Here is a 24486-nt window from a genome sequence, read left to right as displayed (position 1 = left end):
TCAGCAAGCTACTATGCTTTTTTCCATATTCATATGTTATAGACAAATATATATATATATAAACACATATATATATACATATGTCATATAGCACAACTCATTGTATACCAATAGCTATTATATATTAACAGCTCCAGATGTGCCTTTTATCTAGTTTTGGAGGCTGTTTTAGTCTATAAGAGCAGGAGAAATATTAATCATTTCTTTTACTGTTAAGGGGATGGGTGCTGCTCTCATATTTCAGAAAGGGGCTGGAAAGTAAAGGAAGCCAAAGTTTTTCCTATTTAAGGCCAAAGCAAAGGAATCTCAGTGGCTGTTTTATGAAGGGCCCGGTGCTGAAGGGCAGGGAGCAATTGATGGTGCTACTTTGAACTGACTTTTCTTTCCCCCCTTCTTTTTTGCACAAAGAGTCTCATGTCTAATATTTAGACATGATGAGCTTTGTGCAAATACTGACTTTGGTAATTCTTGCTGTATTTCACCCCTCAGTTATTTTGGCACAACAACTACCAGAAGGTGAGTAATTCCCATTTCAAATAATTTTATAAGTTTTTTCCCTTCATAACTGGGTTCTAGAGGGAAGAAAACAATTTCCAAAATGTATATTTTCTTGGTAAACTGATGATTTTAAAATATCTTATCACCCATAATTATGTTTTCTATATTCTGTTTTACAATATTGTTTCAGTGCTTAAAATGCTCTGCATTTTGGTTCTTTTTAAAGAAGAAAATGCTCCTATACTAACTGGTTTTCACATTAAACACTGGAAACTTTTAAAATCGCTATTTAAAAAAAATCATGGATTGTTAACATCTTGGAATGCTTCCCTAGGCAATCTGGAAGTTATTGGTTTCTTGTAATACTTCTGTGTTTACAGCTGTTTTCTAGATTACCTCTTGAAATTGTACATTGGGCATTGTTTGGGCATTAAAGTGATATGTTTTAAAGAATTTCATTTTAAGAAAATTACTTTAATTTATGAGTATTGTTGAATATACTTTTTGCAAAACATCATAAGGAAATATCTGTCATCCCTCAGCTTCTTATTTTCATGTACAACAGAAAGGTAAATGATTTTAGCAGTCTTTAAATATATTTTCATCTGTCTTGCTTTAAGTCTTATTTCAAGTATTTGAAATGATCTTTTAAAACTATGTTTTGTCAGATGCCTGCATTTTTCTGTTATGGTATGCCTTATAATTTTATCTGAATTAATAAATAGATTATTTTCAGGATTACAGTTTCATCTTGAATGGGTTGACTAGTCTGCAAACCAGGTAATATCCTAACTTATATCATCAAGTTAGTTGAACTTCTGAGTTGTTGAATGAACCTAATTTTCATCTTATATAAATTTCCCCCAATAACTTTTAGGTCTCCCATTTTTTGCTTATGAAATTGATACTTTTCTTTCACTTCTCTTTAATTCATGGGAGTGTTGGATGAAAATATGAAATGGAACAGATATAAATACAGACAGTGATTCTTAACATATCAAACTAATGAAAAGAAAATAGTAAAATGATTGCATTTGTCCAAAATTGTGATGATAAAATATTTTGCTTTTTGGTTTTGCATTGTAGCTGACCCAGGATAAAGTGAGAATCACTTTTTAGTTAACTTTCAAATACCCATGTTGCTCTCAACAGACAAAATAAATGGAAGTTAATTCCTTGCCATTTCTAGAAAAGAAAAACAAAAAACAAACCAAAAAAAAAAAAAAAAAAAAAACCTTCCCTCCTATTTACCTCCCCCCTCACAACTCCATATGCTAATAATTGATTCCCTAAAGTCCCAGCACCCTTTAGTAAGATTCTTGTAAAATTCCTAGATTATCTCTGGAATAAATTATCTTCACTCCTCTTTTCAGCTACTAAGTAGTTCTAACAGCCCAATGACAAAACTTCTTTTTCATTGAAAGCATTACCAAAAAAAAAAAAAAAATCACTATGCCTCTTTCATCTCATAATTTCATCACATCTGTTAGATAATACTCTAAAAAGATAGTAACACTTAAAAATGTGTAGCAAAAGTTATGGTTACTTAAGTCCTGTTAACTTGTCTTTATGTTGTTTTCACCAATTAGCTTTAATGAAGAAAAATGAGCCTTTTCTGATAATTTCATTCTCATTGAAGCCAGCCACCTTTTTTCCTTCAAAATATCTAGTTTATATATTCCATAGAAGGGGCAATACAATAGGGGGGGGGGGGAAAAGATTCCAAATAGTCCCAAATGCTAGTGTTGTTAATACAAATAAGTGTCAGTGGAGGAGTTTGAGAAGGAGGGAAGATTCTTCTGGTCTTCTGTACACACACACACACACACACACACACACACCCCTCCACAAAAGAATAATTAACAATGTGATATGAGTATACCTTTCTTTCTGAAGAGTTTCACATGGTTTCCCCCAAAAAAATTTGCCAGTAGTTAAACTTTGGCAAGGTTGACAGGAAACTGGAGAACGAATATATAATCCTTTGAGAATAGGCAGATGTAGCTTGGGGCTATGTGTTTCTTAGGTTGATTGTTGTAAGGACACATTCCTCAAAGTACAGGCTAATGCTCAAACTTTCTGCTCTATTCAGAACAGTTTTCTGGAAAGTCATCCCACAAATATCTTATTTTTTAAATGGGGTAAAAGCAACATTTAATTTATGAACTTTCCCTCCCCTCTCCCCCCAACCTCCCCAGTGGAGGAATGAAGTCTGTTAAATTTGCTGTAGTTCAACTCTCATCCTTTCTAATAGAATGAAGTGCCATCTAGTGGTTGACAAAGGATTTCCTTCAGAGAGGACAAAATCCAAAATTAATATAAGCAAGCATAGGCTTTGTTAATTTGAATGGCATGACTATGGTGAATATTTCAGAATGATGTTGGAAAATATAAAGGGTCTGAATAGGAAATACTATGCATTATGTTCCAAATGAAAATTCCTTAAAATGTTTTGCCACCTCTCAGTGACATTATCATGTCATTTAAAATGGTTCCTGGATATTGTACTGATTCAAAATTATATATGGTATTATAACTAATTTTCTCCCCAAATTAATATTATTTATTGCTTGCTGTTCATATTAAACTATGTCTAATTCCACCATTTAAAGGTGTGTGTATGTGTGTAATGTTTTAACTAATGTTCAAGATTCTATTTCTCTAGCTATTCTCATTAATAACTAATCTAACATGGATAGTAATTATAAATAATTATTTCAGAATCAACAAATTTGGATCAGCTTTAAATTTGTTTCATATGCCAATACTTTTTAAATAATTATAGCCATAAGGAAAATATAGCTCCAAAAGAGAGAGAGAGATTGATAATCTCCATAATACATAAAGTATATAGTACACAAAACAACCTTGGTAGCATATTACTTTTGTGTTTTCCAGTAAAATATAAGCTTCTTGAGGACAGGTATTTTTTTGTCTTTATAGCTAACATGGTACTTCATATATCAAAGGTACTTAATAAAATTTTGCTGAGGATAATTAATTGAATGATACTTGATCTTATATATTCTTTTCTTTGGTTTTTTTGGTAAAAGAAAGGTCTTCAGAGGAAATCTCCCCATGCCTACTCATCTTTACCTTCCTCAACTCATATACATACACATAAAGGCTCTTCCACTCCTAACAGCTTTTTAAATTTGACTTCACTATTCAGAAAGAGATTTGCATCAACTTACTTGACTAAAAATGATTAAACTTGGTAAGAATAAAAAAATATGACTATAAATATGGTGGGTATAATTTATCAATAGCTACTTGATCAATGCCTAGATATTCAATTTTTGCCCATGAAAATAATAAAAGTCAGCATTTTTCAAATGCAATAGAGTTTTCAAAACATTCTTTTATATATTATTTCATTTGCCCTTCCCTATAGTCTTCTGAGGTAAGTACCTTTATCCCTATTTTACAGATGAGGAAAGTGAGACTGAAAAGAGTTATGTGCCCATTATCACACAGTTATTAAGTACTTGAGACAGGATTCAAATTCTGGTCTTCTTGTTCCAATTCCCTATTCTACCCATTATGCCATCAGCAATCCATTGAGCAAAACTGTAATTACCATATTTCTAGTCTACGATTTAGTTGTGGACTAGTAGGCTGTTGGTCTCCCTGAGAATCAATACATAAAGAATCATTTTTAAGTTTCATATCAGTCATTTGTCAAACAATGGAAACATATAGAGAAAAAGAAAAAAGCCCCTTCTCCAAGTAATTTATATTTTACCAATGTAAGCAATACATATAAATATAAATTATTCAGGCATACAGTATTCTATAAATACGTAATAAACCTGGAGTTTGATGAGGTACAAGCAGCTAGAAAATTCTTTTTTAAAGCCATATACCAAAATAGTTGTTTTCAGAGGGGAAAATTACATTCTTCATTGCTTTAGAATTTGACCCATAATCCATTTCCTATAGATATTTATGAAAATAATTGAGGTAGGTATTAAAAATATATGACCACAATTCAATATTAAGTGCCTTGTTCATAATAATTTTATCATATCTTGACTCAGTCAGTAGAATAGAAAATACTTCAAGATTTAAAAAGAAATACCAATGGACTACTGACCTATATATACTCTTTGTATATGTCATTCCTTAAAATAAGTATGCCAGTATAGAGTTTGAACAAAATGGAGAGGTCTGAATGACTCACCCATAAATGACAGTCCACATAGCCAATCCAGATGATTTAGGCAAAGAACAGGTCATGCTACCTGAGTACTTTGACTCTAAAGAGTCTCTCTTAAAGAGCTCTCTAAATCTCTCTAAAGAGCTTCAGATTTGCTGGATAATTGTTTAACCTTTCCTTTAATTTTGATTAGGTAGAAGTAACTTGTTTTGGTGTTTAAGAAAATCTGGAAGTGACTGCATAGAAGAAAATGAGAATTATATAGATTTAGATCAGCATTACTATTCAAGAAAATAATCTTAAAGAATTTCAGTAAATGAATAATGATGCACAAAATGACATCTAATATGTTGATATTCTCTTAAATTCTATGACTGTGATGTTAGTAACATGCATATTTATATTAGATTAAGCTAGACCTTTAGAGAGGGGTAGGATCTCTTAGAAACTGTTTATTAAAACACACTCATTTGACAAATGAGGAAAATAGGAGTTGAAGGGATTAAATGACTTGTCCAAGGCTACTTCTCCATTTCTTTAGAATTAGGACTATAGCACAGGTTCTAAGTCTAGTTTTTTTTTTTTTTTTCCTTCACAAATACATTTATCAAGGTTGGAAATCAGAATCTTGACTATTATTCACTTTTTAATTTTACTAATGTAAAAAATAAGTTTAAATGAATTTTTATTTCTCTACCTTTTTTAATCATTATAATAAAAGATTAGATTACTATTTCCTGGAGTCAACAAAAGGATTAGTTTACTACTTGCTGGAGTTACCTCTGCCATCAATATTATATTTGGCTAGAGTGAGACAGATTGAGACCAATGCTTATTTCTGTCAATGGGAAAATCCGTAATCTTTGACTAAATTCAATCCTATTTATTAAATATTAAATGTATTATCCAACTAAAAATATTAAAAATGTAAGACTGTTCTAGGTTCTAGGCCAGACTCAAAGTTTATAAGGGATAGTATTTCTAATCTTTTGAAGCTTATAGTCTAGGAAAGAGATATGACAGAAATTATAATACAACCCAGAGTCTTATTCATTATTGTGATTAATCATCAAACCATTCCACCAAATCAGAAGAGGCATATACCACAACTCACAGAATTGAGAGTTGGCAAATCTATCAATCTTTTCCCTGATCAGGCCATGTGATATTTCCCATGCTATCTATCTTTTCTTTATTGTGGATTATTCTTTGATCAAGAAGCATCAAAAATCCTGCATGGATCAAACTTAAATCATTTTTTTTAATGTTACTTTGCCAGAACTGCTTTTGCTATTTAGCATTTCTTGGGGTGACAGGTTTAAATATAAAAAAAATTTATTAGTTTTCATAAAAAAATTTTATTCCTGTAATCTTGAGGTCACTCATTATAGCAAATTGAAACATACATTAGTGCAATATCTTCTTCAGACCACTAGGATTTTCCCTTTATAGCCCTTTTTCAATAACCATTATCCAAATAACCAGATAAAAAATTCTAATTTAAAGAGATATACAATGTCTTTTTTTAAACAATATAATGTATGGTACTTATCCCAAATTTCCTCTACCCAGTCCATACATTGTATATTACAATTTTAGAATTAGTGGAAGAAAAAAAGACAATAGTGATTTAAACCTTAATTGTAGCAGGTTCCTAATCTCAATCTGGGCTACAGTTAGAGAACAAATATGTTAAATTTTTATGTTGCTATTATTTTAAAAAAATATTAATGTTACCTGAATAATTTATTATAGATTGGTCTTATCCTCAGAATATCTGAGTATAACTCTTGCTAGATAACCTATGGAAAAAGTAAGTCCCCTGGAATTCAGTCTATTGGGAAGAAAACCACCTAATGAACCCATAATTCTATTCAAGTAACCTGTGTTGAAAGCTTTGGCTAGTCCATCTTTTTCTGTTGATACTACCCAATGACATGACACTCCTGAAGTAATTAAAGAATAAAATTCATTGCTTAAAATTTAAGAGGGGGAAGAAAATGTATATCCTTGAATGTTTTAGATTTAACCAAGGACTGTGAAGTTACCTTTTATGAAATCACTGTTTGAATATTCTGTAGTGAAATGTTTCTTGTTAATGTTCCTTAGGGAAAGCCTGCGTTTTTTTTTTTTTAATTATTGTTTTTCATGTTTAAAAAATTTGGCTGTAGGAGGAAAAAGTGTGGAGTTTTCAATGTCAGGAACTTTGCATGTTTCACATCAAGATGACAATGGAAAACACAAGACAACCATTAATGCACAAGTCATTTGTTAACTGCAGTTTCAGGAGTTCCATTAGCCTTTGGGATTTCTGTCTCTACTTAGTGAAAACACTGCAGAAATGAATTCCTTTTAGATTACCTAATAAGCCCCTTCCATTTTCCAGGCTTGCTGAAGAGATCTGTAACCACATATGTATTCTTTTAGTTCAACTCGTATTTAAAAAAAAAAAAAAAAAAAACTTATTTGGCTTTGTGGAGGGGAGAGATAGTGTGCAAAAAGTCAAAAGGGATGGCACTAAAATATTCAACATCAATTAATAAATCAACAAAGATTTATTAAGCATCTATCATGTGCCAGGGATCATATTTGCTGCTAGGCATACTAACTTGGAAACTATTGAAAGATGTTCACCGTGAGCCCCAATTCTTAGTCATTTTCACTCTAAATAATGCATAGCTTTTTAACCCTTTTGTTTATTTTCTGTAGTTTTGCTTTGGAAAGAAATAGGGACACTTCTTAAGTCAGACATAGCTATTAGAAGGAGTCATTTGGGGTTAAATATCCATGCAGAAAAATCAAACCTTAGTAGAAAATGTTAGTCTTTGCATCAATAATTCAGTAATTACATTTGAAGGGAAATAAGTATGTTTGAGAAAGAGACATTCTATTTAATATTGTTTAGCAATTATTCTACAGAAAATTCTTTGGAGACAATGTTTAACTACAATCAAAAGACTGCAGTTTGAATTTGAATTCTTCATTTTAGAGTATGACATGGTATATTCTGGAACTCTCTAACACAAATATAATCCTGCTGGTGGTCTGGATGTCATCAGGGTGGCCATCTAGATAAATCACTCTCTTTCATAAGGTCAGAAGAAAATAAACAGTGGAATTCAACTCCAGCTGTGGGTTTTCATGTTGGGGGTCAAAAGGGAAGATATGTTGCTTTGCACTATTATCTCTTCCCAATCTGCCTTTGCAGAATGTTGCTGCTTCTATTCTTTTGTGCTTAGCAGCCATAATGAGGGAGTCCAGAGCTTTGGAGTCAAATCTTATTAAGACTCTCCAGCCCTCTTCATGGCAAACTTACCAACATTAGAAGAAGCAATCACTGAAAGGGGAATTGAAATTCTCAGAAACTTCATAGTAGAGAAATGTGAATTAAGGAATAACAGATGTAGGTAAATTTGAAGGATGTGTTTGCCAAACAACTGTGGTAAAACTTTTCTAATACTTTTTATCAACTCTATCATTTTGTAATTGATAATAACATGACAAAAATAGATTTCATTTCTATGTTAATAGTGGCAAAGACCTATTCATAAAGTCCTCTAGATACTTTCCTTAGTTAAAAAATTAGTAAATTTCAAGGAAATCCCTAAAATTACAGAGATTTCAATCAGAATTGTGAGATGGAATAAAAGACACACTAAATACCAATTACATTCTAAATTGAAATGTTCAATTAATATAATTTTACAGATAATTGTTTGAAGTCACCTTAGCAACTATGTTGTAGTTCAATATCATTTTTTGAAAGATACATCAGAAAATTCAATTCAATCATTTATTAAATGCCTCCTATGTACAAAGCACTATATGCACATGAGCATCACAAATATTAAAATTAAATTGATTCCTTAAAAAAAATCTGAATGAAAGATTTAGCATTCATTCATTCAAAAAAAGCATTTGTTGAATTGTGATACAACACATTCTCTGTATAGTAGAACATATGGCACATATGTTCCTCATCCCCAGCTCCAAATACAGTGCCTGTAGTAAGCACTTGATAATTGTTTGTTGAATTGAATTGTACTGAATTTAAAAAGGAAAGCTGAATTTTGCTGCCATAAAAGATTTCTTCTGACAATTTTTAGTGCTTCAAAGTAATACTGTAGCAGTAAAAGTTATACATTTTCTATTTAATAGTGTCAAAATAATTGCTTAAACATGAATTTAGTAAAATGAGCAGTGAACTAATTACTAAGTGAAAAAATAAGTTTAACAACTTTCTCATATTATCTGGTGCCTTTGAATGGTTATATTTAGTTTAGAGTATCTTAGTATTTCTTTGTTTTCCTCCATATCACTCATTAATTTATTCATGATGAGGGACTCTGATGAAAACAAAATTACAATTTAATTTATCCTATAGTACAAAATAATTTAGAAGAATAAAATTTTAAGATTATGTTCATGAGAAACTAAGGACATAAGTTAGCATTGTTTTCCTTCCACCCAATATCATTGTGTACTAATCCTTAAACCAATTTTGAAAATAAGAAAACACTGGTACTTTTATTTTTAAAGTAACAAGAAAAAAAGTGTGTTACGAATATTGTTGCATTTGGAACATTGGTGTTGGTTTTTTAAAAAAGGAATAAATTATTTTAAGAAAATATTTTGAAAATATGTAAAACAAACTGCATGGCAAAAAGAAGAATGGAGGGAGAGAAGGAAAAAGAAGGAAGAGGAGAAGAATGATGTTGAGATTGTTCTAAAACAGACTATTAGGGAACAAACTGAACTCATTAAAAAAAATCAGATCCTAGAAATAAGAGAATTTATTCCAATTTCTCATTTGCCTGACCACAAATAAATTGATTTCAGAACTGAGAGACAGGAATACCAAAAGGCTCAAAAGAGTGATACTTCAAAATCATTTTAAGTACAAATATATTTAATGTCTTAGTTAAATGATAGTAATAATAATAATGTCACCACCACTTTTTCAAACTAGTACAGACAGAATTTTTTTTTTGTTTTGGTCATTATTTTGTTAATGAATTTCTGGTCTGTTAGATGCCACTTTAGCCCCAATCTTCAAACTTGTGTGATTCTAAGTATCTCAGAATCCAAAATGAACAACTCAGTATGGGTATAATATCATTGTTCTGTCTTCCCATCTGCCATGCCTGAAGAAATTTCCCTACATTTGCTATAGTTGACTGGATGGCATGCTTCATTTCAATTTTACATGACGACATTCTATTAGAATACCTTTGCTGTCTTGCATCTCATTAGTTCCTGCCATTGCCTCTCCTCTAAGTCTAAGCCAGTTGACCTCATAACTCCTATACTCTAGTTCTTAATTGTTCCTCTTCTGACCATAAACACTTCTTATTCAAATCCTTGGAATAGGACTAGTTCTGTGAATAAAAGAAGCAGGCAACTACTTATTTTGTGCGAATTGAGAAATATTTTTAATCTGACTTGACCAAAGCTGTTTCTTCCATTGATCTGCTACACAGATTAAAACCATATTTAAAACACTACTTTTTGTTGTGGAACAGCTAGATTGTAGAACATTTACAGGCCTTTAGTGAGAAAAACTCATATTCCTGAGTTCAAAACTGACTTCAGATAGTTACTAGCTGTGTGACTCTGGGCAAGTAACTTAACCCTGTTTGCCTCAGTTTCTTCAAATGTACAATGAGCTGGAAAAGGAAATAAACCAACTTTACTTTCTTTGCCAAGAAAATCCCAAATGGGGTTAAAGAGTCAGACTCTAAAGAACTATAAAACTTTTGTTGTAGACTTTTTTCAGACCTTTGTATTTTAAATGGGTTAAGAAAAATATATTACCTAAAAAGAATAACATTTATCCAATTAATATACTAATAAGAACTAGTTTGTCTGATTAAACTCATTACCACACTTTATTTTAAATAGCCTTTGGGAAATGTGACACATCATAGAAATTCTTGGTGGGAGAAAATTCTCAGGGCAAAGATTAATTGTAGAGATGGGAAAGAGAAGTCCAGGAAAGATCTTAATTAATCTCAAGACATAAAGTTCTTTTTGGTGTAGGATTGGCGCAAAGGTGGAAGTTGGTGGGAGCTAGATCTCAGGATGTGACAAAGGAAAACAGAGATCCCTAGAGTAGAGGACCTAGTTAGCCAACTTCTTCCTGGCTATTCTATTAGGGAAGAAAACAAAGAAAGGCCAAGCAGAAAAGTTCTCCTGGTATAGTTTCCTGGGCTAATCTTTCTTTCTATCTGTCTTTCTTTCTATCTTTCTTTCTTTTTCTTCCTATTTAAAGGATAAGAGATCCCTATTTAAAACAGACAATGTTGCCAAATCTAAATTTTCTCTAGCAAATAGGTTTTTTTTTTAAGATTCAAGGAATTTATTGTTTTAAAATCTATATTTATAAGTATGATGCAATACTCTGTGCATGATTCATTCCATGACTATAATTCATTCCCATTTAACTATGTATGATATAAAAATATTTAATCAGATTTTCATCTTTTCCTATCTCTATTCAATTCTTTTTATTTCTCTTTCCTTTTTTCTTTCTTGCCTTAATTTTCTTTCTCTCCCTCTCACCTTTTCTATCTCATCCATTGTTCCCCACTTCTCCCTCACTTTCTTCTTGCTTTCCTTCTTTCCATCTTTCATCTCTCTTTTTTCTTTCATTCCTTCCTTCATATTTCTTTCTTCCTGATTTTTATTTAAAATAACTATTTAAATTTTAAATTTTTAAAAAATGATTATTTTTCTTGATAATAGCGTGTATTTTATTTCATGCATTTAACATAGTTTTTCTTAGTAGGGGCTCATATTCTGCCAAAAGGTCCATTACACATACAAACAAGTTAAGAATTTATAGTTTAAAGAGTGTTTTGCTTATATTGTAAAACTGTGAAGGAACTGGAGTAGCAAATAAAGGTTTGATCCTGGAGTTAGAAAGATCAGAGCTCACCTCTGACACATATTAGCTATGTGACCACGTGAACAAGTCATAAGTCATTTAATTTTTTTGTGTGTGTGCCCTAGGATTCTACATTCCCCATGGATTACTGTTCCATGTTATGATACATTTTGAGAATTATATTAAAGATTCTTGGGAATTACATTTATTTATTGGGATCCTAGCGCTTATTTTTTAAATAATGTATAAGAAGTTCACATTGAAGATTTGCCTCTATATTTCTTAGTGAATCTCTTTTCAAAGATAACTTTGAATGCCATCATTCTTCTTTCTTGTGTTATATAGTGGATAACACTTTAATAGTTCATGATTTCAGATAATATCTAATTATCCCAAACTCAGAATATTTGAGATCCTGGCTTAGAGAAGCAATGAGCTCATTGCAAAGTTCAATTTGTTTCCATTACTGTTTTAAACAAGAGGGGAAGAATGATTTATTTTCTTTCTTCCTTATTTTTCCTTTCTTCCTTCTTCCTGTCTTTCTTTTTCATTGTAATCATTATACCAGTCACCTTTTGAGGTGGGGCATTTGGCACTCTGCTTTCTTGTTCACTAAGTCCAAAGGAATGCTCTTTTAAAAGCTGAGACACTATTTCTTTCCAATATTCTCATATATCTCTTTCAAAATATAAAGAAAGAATTAGAATAGTTTCCTTCCAAAATAAACAAATTCTTTCTTGACTATTTAAAATGCTAACAAATCAACCCTGTTTTATTTTACTAACACTAGATGCATCTAAGAAATGTTAAGGACTTTTTAATTCCTAAGTTGATGGAGAGTGAATTAAGACTGTATCTTTGCACAATATATAAAGAAGAAAACTGAGACTGTTTTCTAGAGCATTCTTGGACTTGGGGAAAAAAAAAACAATTTTTCCTCTCTGACCTATTAAATAGAGCCCAAAGTACTTTGATTTGAATAGTATTGCCCAAGATAAAATGTTTCTAAACACATATATTCACATTTCCTTCCTCTCACATTAGGCACTTCCTCCCTTCTTGGTATTCTTAAAAACCTGACCTCTTTCTAATTGACCAGCTTGAAAACCTTATTGTTAAGAATTCTGCTATTAGGGACAGTCTATTCTGCAGGCCTAGCATCTAGTGCACTGTCTTGCCCCAGATGATTATATTTCCTTACTATGACATCAATATAATTACCACAATGGGTGGTGGGCAAATGATAGTGATATTTGAAATAAATTCCAATGTTTTTTTCAATTTTCATGACAAAGACATTGAACTTTTGAATTAACTACTTAAATTTCCTTTCTGTTCTATCACTCTTTTCTCTATGTATACATCATACATGCATTTCAGAATATACACATAGACACATATTACCATGGTCAAATAATTTCAACAAATTTTGTGCATATCTTGGATGATAAACATAGTGTTACTTAAACCATATGTTGAATCTTCTCAACCTTGTAACCCTAACCAGAATTTATATTCTACTGTCTTATTCAAAACCAGGAATAATTTCATATTTCTATGAGGCACGGGAGTATAGAAATGAATGAAGGACATTTGAAGAGCATCGATTTAAAAAATTAACCTCATTTCAGTTCAGCTTTCATACTCATCTTTCTACTCATCTTTTTCTACTCATCTTTTTTTTTTTTTTCAAAAAAGATTTGTTCAGGTCCTGATTCTACTTCTTAACCTTCCTTTCACTTTTAATCATCTATGATTCTGTTGTCTATGTTGAAATATTTTCCATTGAAAATAATTTTGTGTATTAGTGATTGGACTAAGAAACTTTTTAAATGGTTTTTAGACCCCTTCCTCAGTATGCCTCCTAAATTATCTCATATGGTTACAGAACTGTTAAGCACAAAGGAAAATTGTAGAATTTTCACATTGCATGCTCAGAAGACTTGGTCAAAGTTTATTTCAAGACCTTACAATGTCACTCCATTAGAGGAAAAGGTATCTGAAGAGATACTTGAAGCTCCATTGATAGGGATAGAGTTTAGAAGATTAGTTCATAAGACAATTTCAAATGTGTCATATGGTAACATGCTATGTGGTTAAGTCCTGTGCCCTTCCCAGATTATTTTTCTTCAGCAGATATCTCAAAGCTCTGAGCATTAAGTAAATAGAAAAAATCTCAGTGTTTCACAAAAATATACAAAATTACTGAACAGAACATCACTTGTAGTTTACAAAATCATTTGCAGATGTTCAGAAATTTATTATGTATTTTCACAATTACTGGCAAGCCATCTCAGTAATCATGAAAGAACTAAAATTGTATATTACCACAGTCTACAACTAGTGCTTTAAGAATTAAGTACAGCTTTTGCTCTGGCAAACTAAGACTATTCGTTCTTGATATTTAAGAATATCTTGGAAGTAATAATATGTATTATGAGGATACCAAGAAAAAAACCTTGATTGCAGAAAATATTCCATCACTTTGAGCCACAAGTTATGAAAACGAATCAGCTTTCTCCCTCTTCTTGTTATTTTTACCTATGATTTGCCAGTGGTTGAAAAGAGATCAATTTACTAGAGTAATGTGGAACTCTTTCTAAAGCCATATGTGTAACACATGGTAGGTTATATTGCAAGTTGAACTACTGGCATACTTCTGAACACAAAGCAGGGATAGGTATACAAAACTAAATTAGCTCAAAGTTTTCCCAAGAAAACCTAGTGAGCATATTCATGCTGCCAAGAACTCTACAATTTTCCCTTTCATTTCTCAAACCAACATAATAAAACCCAGAACAGAACTGGGGACTTTCATATTTTTATTTAATATCCCCACCTACTGTTCAAATGGAGCATAGCAAACTAGATTGGTGGGAAAAGTTTTTTCTTGTGCTGTCAGCATAAAATTCTGTCACCCTGGGATTTCCGTTGGTAAATGAACTGATGTATACCAATTGGCTAGCTGACTGATAGATATCCTTAGAGCAAACGAAGTGAAAATTCCCACCAAAACTATCCTTTTATTTTTCCTCAGTAGAAGATGTTAAAGTTATGTTGGGATCTGTAGAGTCTGAGGGAGAAAAGCTTTCACTGAAAATGAAGATGGTGTAGAAGGCCTGAGTTTGTCCTAAAATTAAATAGGGTTAATCAATCATTAAGCATTTAATAAAGCTTTCCTATATACCAGGTCCTTCTCAGGAACTGTTTTTGAAACATAAAACACTTAAATCCAAAAAAGAAAAAAAAAAAAAGAGGATGAAACCATCTTTAAGTATTTTTAAAATATATTGATTATAGAAAAAATAATCTAGACTTAGAACAGACTTTAAGGGAATCTTCTTTGAGAAGCTAAGAAATAAAGGACATTTTAAATAATACAACAAAGAAATGCTTCAACCTTCTAGACCAACTATTGTATTTTCAATAAACACCATCTCATTAAATTTAATGACATTGAAAAGGAACTCATTCTCACAAAATAGTATTCAGTCCAGAGATGACCAGGAAAGGACCAAAAGATTGTGAGAGGTAGAGTAAAATATTTGAACGAGTGAATTGAGAAAATGCTATGCCAGTAGTATATTGAGTTATTTGATATAGGAAACAGTAGAAATAGTAGAAAACCATTTCTCCCCACCAAGAAGCCCAAGGAAAAAAAAGTTTCATAAACCAAGATATTCATCCCATATGGCAGTAGAGATGAGAAGGGGGGAATTGCAAAAGATTCAAATTCTAGAATATGGGAAGAAATATTTAGACATGGCTAATGACTATATAATGGTTAAGAAACGCTTTAATACATAATATTTGGTGAGAAGCAGATAAATTACTGGTCTGCTTATGATATTGAGGAATTGCATATAAATGTTGGGAAATGATATGCTACACTTTTAGGTGACAGCAAGAACAATGCATAAAATATTCTTGTTTTGATTATTATGGAATCAAAAATCTGTTTTCCACTAATTCTATGGGCCTTTATTCTCAAATTAATATTCTTAAGAGGGTCCACTCAATGCAAGATACTGTGCTAGGAGGTAGAAGTACAAAAACAAATATCACATAATGCCTGCCCTCAAGGAGTTTGTAATCCAGAATACATCGAAATACTCTCTCCTTAATTTGTTTCTTTTCATTAAAACTCTCTGTCAGCATTGTTATCTAAAACAGGCTTATCATCCATTGTTTAAGTCAAATCATTCTCCTTTAAATTAAAATACCTTTAATATCATTGGATAGATAGGGAACAAATGTTTATCTTTACTTGTGGTTTCACCAAGGCACTTATACATTGTCTAGGTTATATTTATTTATTTATTTAGTTGGCAAATATTTGTTTTCCCAAAAGTTTGTTTTACTTCTTATCAGTTAGGCAGATTCATTCATTCATTCATTCATTCATTCATTCACTCATTCATTCAAGATAAAGATTTTTAACTTCCAGAATCCTACAATCTGCTTGAGTTTCAATCTCTGTCAATTTAGGAATTCCCAAATTTTAGAGGCTGCATTTATATCTACAATTTCTTTCTTCTTCCAATTTTCCAAACTTCTCTTGCCTCATTCAAACAGAACCAGAAATCCCACCTATCACATGAAACTTGCCTCAATCTAACTGGATGAAAAAGTTCTTTTCATTGAACACCAATCTGTATATTTCATTGCCTATAGAAGATAAAAGGATAAGATATGTGTTATTAATTTATGGATTTTTCAATACTTATAAATGTGCACCTCTTTTCTTTCTATATTATAATCAATGTTTTTGTCTTAAATTGTACACATCCTTAGGGCAAAGCATATATATATATATATATACACATACATTTTACAAAGTAGCTAATACACATGTTCAGACAAATAAAAATAGTTTAGGTTGATTTCATTCTCTGGGAAAATTTATATTCCAAGCACATGAGTGTTTCTTTAGATAAAAATAATTAGGCATTTTAAAATTCAGACATAAGGTGATGATAAATAATTAAGAATAAAACTTAAGAATGATACTGACAAATCAGGTTAAGGACCATTATTCACCATTAGAATGACTGACATTCAGTTCAGAATTGATCGTATATATGCTTCAAAAATTATAATTAAAAAATGAGAAAAAAATCAGTGCTATCCAGTCCTAGTAAACATAGATGATTTAGATTACCTAAGCAAGAGGGCAAAGTGAATGGGTCAGTTTAGACAGCAATAAGTGGTTACATGAGGAGATGGGAAAGGAAAAAGGAAAATTCAACTGTAAGGCCAACACAACTTTTCTGGCTAAAGAAGGAGACAAATTTATGCAAATCTCAAGCCAAGATAAATAGTCAAGTTACCCTCTGCTTATGTCATATATGTGTAATACAAAATGCTGGAGGCCAAGAAATCACTGTCACATAATTGTTGGCTTAGAAGACCAAGAAGTAGAAATATGATGTTATGTAAAGATAGAAACTATCTTAGAGATAATCTAGTTTGGCTACACCATGAGGGTGGAAAAATGAGGGAATTTCATTTTGGAAACAATGACTTTTTTCTTCCACATAACAACTTCCTTCCAATTTATACTTTCACCTAATATAAACGTAAATTTATATACTACATATACAATGCATATAGTGGCAAGAAATAATTTCTCATTTACATGATATAAAAAGAACAAGAGACTGAAATTAAAGATTTTGGGTTCAAATTCCAACTTAGTTATTTATTACTTGTATGGTCTTAGGCAAGTCACTTGTTTGCTCCAGTTTCTTCATATGTAAAATGAGGTATTTAAACTCCATAATTTCTAAGACACTTTCCAACTGTAACCTTCTATCATTTTGATTTTCTTTTATATTTTAATACCTAAAACAAATAAACAAACAAAAAACTTCAAAATTGTCAACAAGAAGGAAAAAATATATTGGTTCCTTTGCTTGCTTTGTTGCAAATAGACACAATGGTCCCAATAAAGGTATTTGTGTGTATTTACATGTTAATATTTCACAAGTCTTGTTTTTTTCTTTCGGCCTCTTCAAATTTTAGCTATTTATTCATATACCAATTTTGAGCACAGAAATTCTAGAAGCATTAGAAATCTTGATATTTGGTTTGAAAAGGAAATACATTCATGATACATACTGAATTTTCTATTGGATTTCTACATTGAAAATATTTCCCTATAAGTGGTTTTCAGAATGAGCATAGATATCTCTAGGAGAGTCAGAGGAAATATGAATTTCTCATCATCATTTCATCTAAGCCTCTGGTTGCTGATACTCTGAAAATTCTCTGTTAAAGAATGCCACATACTGAAATTTATGTTGTCTGTGCCCCTGTTGAGGATAGGAAAGGTCCTTACTTAGCTTATTGAATGCTTAATATGAGGCCAGTAAAAGACAACATGCTGGTTATGGTTAATTAAATTCAGACATGTAAGACAAATGGGAAAGAGGAGCAGAAATTCAAAAGAGATGGCTTCATGTTTGCATTTTTCTGATGGAACAATTATAGGTACCAAGAATGGAATTTCTCTCTCTCTCTCTCTCTCTCTCTCTCTCTCTCTCTCTCTCTCTCTCTCTCTCTTTTTGTAGAGGTAAAAATAGAATATTGGAAAACAATCATTAGAAGGAAGTTCATAGATTGTTAAAAACTAGTTCTCATTTTACAAGAAGAAATTAAGGAAGATTGAATGACTGAACAAAGTCCCATAATTAGCAAACAACTAAAATAAGGTGGGAGTATAAATACCTGAACTTACATTCAATATTCTTTCTTCTACACCATGATTACAGATAAAGTAATAGGTTTTTCCTGCTTACTTAGTTTAATTAACTGATTACTTTAAAATATAACATTATATGAGAAAAATAATAGAAGTTACTATTTCTAGAGTGACAATGCTATATGCAGATAGTCATTAAGAGCTTCTGGGAATTATAATAAGATATGATCCCATTGTTTGCAATTATTTCCAAATGAAGTTGGCCTACAGTGGTTAGGGGATTGAATTTTTGGATTTGGGGATGATCAGTCAGTCAACAAGCATTTATCAAGTACTTAATAGATACTGTGCTGAATAATGGGAATACTGAGAAAGGCAAAAAAATTAGTCCCTTCTCTTGTGGCAATGATAAAGTTCAATGGAGATGATTTTTATAAGTTAGTTCAAGGTCAAAAATTTTTAATATTCTGTGATGTGATGGCATTTGACTCTTCAAAGAGCAGTTACAGCATTAATTCACAATACCACATCAATTGTTTCCAATGCAAATTTCAAAGCATGGGACAAAATAGATAAACTTATAAAGGTACACATATGTGTGAATATATATATATATTTTTTTTTCTTGAAGACCTTACAATGAACTTTTAAACCTTTTGAAACATTATAGAGCACATGTTTAATATTTGAAATTAAAGTTGAGCAATAAGTGGTTGGTGCAAAGTAGACATATAAGGATTTTTTTTTTAAACTTGGTCCAAAGTGTGTTTTTCTTTCAATTTTGGGAAAAGATTATATTGTATTTTAAGTGTTTTTAAAACCTACTATATAGAGAAAGATTATCCATTGAGAAATAGTTGTAGAAAATATGGCACATGAATGTAACAAAATATTACTTCTCTGTGATAAATTAGAGTATGGAGAATTGAGAAAATAGGAAGACTTCTATGACTTGATACAGAATGAAGAGAATCAGCAAAACCCTGTAACTAAAGATTACTTCAATGCAATTGAAAATTACAAAAAGTTCTCAGATATTATATAATTTTAATGATCCATTTTTCATCCCAGAGAATGAGAAAACATCTCTTTTTCTTTGCAGAATTAAGAGATTACAGATGTATAATTGCATATGTTATCAGACTCAATTGATCTCTTAGTTATCTTGACTTATTTTTCCCCTGTATTCTTATCATTATAAGGGATGTTTTCTGCTTATTGGAGAGGGAAAGGATACATTTGGAAATAAATATAATGTAAAAACAAAAAACCCTCTATTATATAAAAATAATTTGATAAGAAAAAATACTTAGAGGAGTTCACCAATATTTAGGATTTTGAGTTTTTTTGTTTTGTTTTGTTTTGTTTTCAGAAAACATAGTAGACTATAGCTAATCTGTTCAATTAATTTAAGTGATCTCACTCAAGATTTCTTTGGTCTGGACTTTTAATCCTGACCTATTCAAGTAGTCTACAAAGGAGAAGATAGATGGAGCAGTGCAAATTATTTACCATTTCTGGGATAATATTTTAAAAAATTCTTAGACTGCATTATCTTTGAGCATGAGAGATGTCATATCATGGAAATTGAATTTCACTGCTTTTCTAAAAATTTTTAAAGATGAACAAGGAGTTAAGGAATTTTTAGTATGTGTTCAGGTTAAAAAAGTAAAATGAAGGTATTTTCAAGAAAGGTTGGCAAAAAATGGTTACTAAAATGTATAAAAACTTTAAAATGTGTAGCATTATACTAAATGATTTCATTGGTTTATTAATTTCTTATAAACATTAGATGTGCAGGTATAATTTTCTTAACAACTCTATTTGTATTATAAGTATTAAGTATGAAAAAGACAATCTTTTTCAAAATTTGAATTATAAGTTAACTAATTTAGTTTTTTCTACCTCTAATGATATCATATAAACATCTTTTGACTAAGGAAGGTTTTATATTAAAAGCACTGCTTATTTCTTACTATAGTAATGTTTCCCATGAAGTGGAATTACATTTAGACAGAATTACTTTAAAAATTATATTTCTTATATTAGTTAGAGGCAGTTAGAACTACCACTACATAAGGAAAATATATTTGAGTGATCTTGGACTGAATGAAAAGAATCAGTTTCCTCCTTCAAAAAAAAATCAGTTCAACTGTAATGCAGTGAAATGTATATATTAAGATCACCTGAAATTATTTATTTGCATAAAATTTCTAGATACTTTTTAATCTCAGTATCAGTTTATAAACATTCACACACACACACACACACTCACACACACCTTTTAGGTAAATTTGGCAAAATTAATAATAAATTTATCTTAGTAAGCTATCGAATACATTCATAGGAGCCCAGAATATGTCATATTTGAATGAAGCATAAAGCTATAAAGGTCATATCTCATTTCTTTTCCAGCTATTGACGCAGGATGTACTCATCTTGGCCAATCATATGCTGATAGAGATGTTTGGAAGCCAGAACCATGTCAAATATGTGTGTGTGACTCAGGATCTGTACTCTGTGATGACATAATATGTGATGAACAGGAGTTGGACTGTCCAAGCCCAGAGATTCCATTTGGAGAATGCTGTCCAGTTTGTCCACAGCCTCCATCATCTGTGAGTTTAAAGAAAACCTTAAGTAGTGTAATATTCAAATTGAAAGGAATAAATTTGATATATTTTCCTGGGCCAATGACAGATATTTTTATATTTCTTAGCCAAAGAATTGTCATTTTTACTAAGTGCCTTTATTTATTATGTTATTCATAAGTAGCTAAATAAAAATAGACTTCAAGAGTACATAATTTCATCACTATAAGTATTTTTTCCAATAATAAAGATTATAACTTTCCTGTAACTTAGTCCATGGTCTTGAAGAGTTGCTGTGGCCAAAAAAAAAAAAAAAAAAAAAAAATGGATCATTCTTCAAAGCTTGTTCATTGATAGCAGATAGGAACAACACTAAAGATATACTTTAAAAATAAGTATAATTTCAGCATGTTTAAAATATAATTTTCAAAAAACAATTTCAAAATTTCAAAAAAGTTAAATTCAGTATAATTGGTATTTAATCATTATCTCTAAGTTTGCAGTTTAGTCTTGTCAGTCATATCTGATGCTTCATAACTCCCTGGATTTCTGTCCTTGGGGTATTATTGACAAAGATATTTGAGTGGTTTGCCATTTTCTTCTCCAGTGATAAACAAAGATTAGATGCCTTGTCTAAGATCACCCAGCTAGAACGTTTCTGAGGCTGGATTTAAACTCAAATCTTCCTGACTTTCTATGATACCTGTTTAAAAAACAATTATGCTATATTTATCAATAAACATTCTTTTTACTCAATAATTTATAATGAATTCAGCTCCAGAATCTTCTACAGTATTCTACATTCATGAGTGCTTAACAAAATATTGAGATAATAGTTTCCTATAATCCCAGTAAAATGAAAAAAAAATAGGCATCAAATTATCAGGTAATATAAAAGGAATACTGTGAAAATCTTCTTGATCTGAAGATTTTCAGATATTTATTAAATATTTGACAAAAAGGGACAGTTGGAGAAAAAAGAATAAAACAACATTAAAAATGAATGAAATTATACTTAGTGTACATTTAAATGAAAAATCAAAAATGGAAAATAGATCTAATCTTTTCTTTATCCTGACCTCAAACTGGGCTAAAACTATTGAGTTGATCCAAAATGGCCTTTAGTAAAATACCATTCTTTAAATTTGACGTTTCACATATGCTTTGAACTTTTTGATATTGATAATCATTATCACCATTATTGTCATCAACAATCCAAGTCTGTGATTTCATCTATATAAGTCTTTCCCCAAGTGAAAACTCTCTCCACATATATAGATTGACAATTCATTTGTCATATAACTAATTTTCTTAGAGAATTTCACAAAGACAAAGTTTAAATTATTTGCCTATGATAATACAGCTAGTTTGTTCCTGTGGTCGAACTTGAACCTGTATCCTCTGATGCCCTAAATGATTTCAAAGGGAACAGTCTATTCATTATATATATAGTATACATTTCAAAAGCAATTCTATTACACACTTTTTTTTTTAATCATTGAGAACTCTGAATAATCTAAGCTCTATTTCTATATAGCTTAAAGATTAGCCCCAGTAAAATGATAGGAAGGAAATTTTTTTAAATAGCCACCAATAAAGATAAAATATTTTAACTAATAATTTTAATCCATTGGTTAAAAAAAAATTACTTTTCGGGTTTTTTAGAGTTTCGATAATATTTTTAAAGGAAAGAAATTTCATATTTTCAAGAAACTATAAGGGAATACATTTATCTTTTCTTTTAGAGAGATTGAAATAAGATGAAATATATCTATCAAATCTCATTGACATCTCATCTGTAAGAAACTGTGGAATAGAGCAACATTTCCAACAACAGGAATTAAACTCAAAGTTCAATAGTATTTGTTTAATTGGTGCAGTTTTCTTATCTTGTTTTTCTCTTTCTCCCTAGACTCCCCGTCCTCCAGATGGTCCCAGACCTGCAGGCCCAAAGGGGGATCCTGTAAGTAAAAAATTTTCAGAAAAAGAAAATGAATCTAATGAGAGGTTTATAATATGTCTATGTTTACTATAGCCTTTTTTAGTTGTGATAATTCCCTCATTCATATACGCTTTCATTGCCATTGGTTTGGATGCTAGGTACTGTGATAAAATTGCTGCAATAATGGTTTTAATTTTACATTTCAGTTTTTATATTGCTAAAAACTCATATAGTTTCTGAATCCCATGTATCACTATGAAAATTAGAATTAAAAGCTCACAAATTAATCACTATCTTTTAGCATTTAGAAATCCAGGTTCTGTAGATTTCTTAGAGACCTGTGGATAGTTTCTAGTGGAGCTGTACATTTTTAATCATTTTGATAATTACATTTAAATAATTGTATTAGCCTTTGTATTTGTTTTTTTCCATTTTAAGTGGAACATAAATTTCAACAGATTGCCAAGGAGATCTATGACATACCCAGAAAGAAGAACCTCTAATCTGGAGCCATATTAAACAAAGCACAAGTTTCCATATGTAGTAGTGCCATTATCTACCAAATGATAATTTCTCCAATAGTTAAAATATCATTTGTTCCCAAGAGGTTGTTTTTCTCATATAAGACCATTAATTAAATTTCATAATGCTATTTATCATTAGGATTTTGTTATCATGCTATTGAATGTATCCCCATTTTAGTTATTTCTTTTTTTTTTCTTTTTTAGGGCCCACCTGGTATTCCAGGGAGAAATGGTGATCCTGGAATTCCTGGACAACCAGGTACTCCTGGTTCTCCTGGCCCTCCTGGAATCTGTGAATCATGTCCTTCTATTAACCAGGTAAAGTATTAGAATGACACGAGCATTCTTTTAATCTAGTAAATCCTTTGTTTAACCAAAATCATATTCTAACCATTTGTAAGAGCTGAAAATAGACTTAAAGATTCCATGAGGTCTTTTGAAGATATCCACATCTCTTTTCTCACTCTAATTGTCTTATATTCCCCATGTCTGATCTAAATAAATCTCTCATACTACAGTTTCATCCTTCTTGTGCCATCCTCAGTGGAGATGAAGAACACTTGCTCACCGTCCTTTTAGTAATAAGTTTGCAAATGCTGAAAAAATAGCATTATTGTGCCCCTTCATTATCTAATTACTTTACCTTTTCCTTAGAATACGGCTGCAAACAAATTTACTTTGATAATATCCATACATCTCTGACCTTTTTAAACAGATTTTTAGCCACAATAAAAAAGAAAATAAGAAGGGGATAATTGTACCCATTGATTATATAACCCCAGGATTTGGGGACCCAGTGAAGGGATGCAGGTTTTATAAGAATTATTGAAGAACCTTGGCCTGTTGAAGAGCCTAACCCTGCTCCCTATGAATTTCAGTTAAAAGGACCATTTCTTTCAAAACAATGGCTCTTACTACAGTTTGAGAGATGTTGGTGATGGTGACGTGGATAGCAGTCCTCACACTGTCTTTCTTCTATTAATGACATGAATATAACATTTGATTCTTTCTTGTGGTTCATATTTCTTTCAAAACAGTAACTCCTCATTGTTTTAGTTTATAAAATTAAAGACATCTTAATAATCATTCATTTATCCAGAGCTAAAATATAATAAGCCTAAAAGAAGCCAAAGTTCTGTCTATTTTCTGTTAATACTTTCAGTGGAATTTATATGTATAGGAT

The 24486-nt window shown here is 31.0% G+C and overlaps 1 protein-coding gene across 2 annotated transcripts in view; it reads left to right on the top strand.

Moving 5' to 3' along the window:
* The first annotated feature begins 306 nt into the window (after positions 1-306).
* COL3A1 (collagen type III alpha 1 chain) overlaps positions 307-24486 on the top strand; it is a 65780-nt gene continuing 41600 nt past the window's right edge. For both annotated transcript variants that reach the window (XM_051986041.1, XM_051986040.1), the window contains exons 1-4: positions 307-516; positions 20662-20864; positions 22750-22800; positions 23508-23621. In XM_051986041.1, coding sequence (XP_051842001.1) covers positions 432-516; positions 20662-20864; positions 22750-22800; positions 23508-23621 — 453 coding nt within the window. In that variant the 5' untranslated portion in view covers positions 307-431. The remainder of the gene's footprint in view (positions 517-20661; positions 20865-22749; positions 22801-23507; positions 23622-24486) is intronic.

The sequence above is a fragment of the Antechinus flavipes genome, chromosome 3, assembly GCF_016432865.1.
Source record: "Antechinus flavipes isolate AdamAnt ecotype Samford, QLD, Australia chromosome 3, AdamAnt_v2, whole genome shotgun sequence".
NCBI lineage: Eukaryota > Metazoa > Chordata > Mammalia > Dasyuromorphia > Dasyuridae > Antechinus > Antechinus flavipes.
Note: the sequence above shows the minus strand (reverse complement) of the source record. Positions and strands in the feature narration are given on the sequence as shown.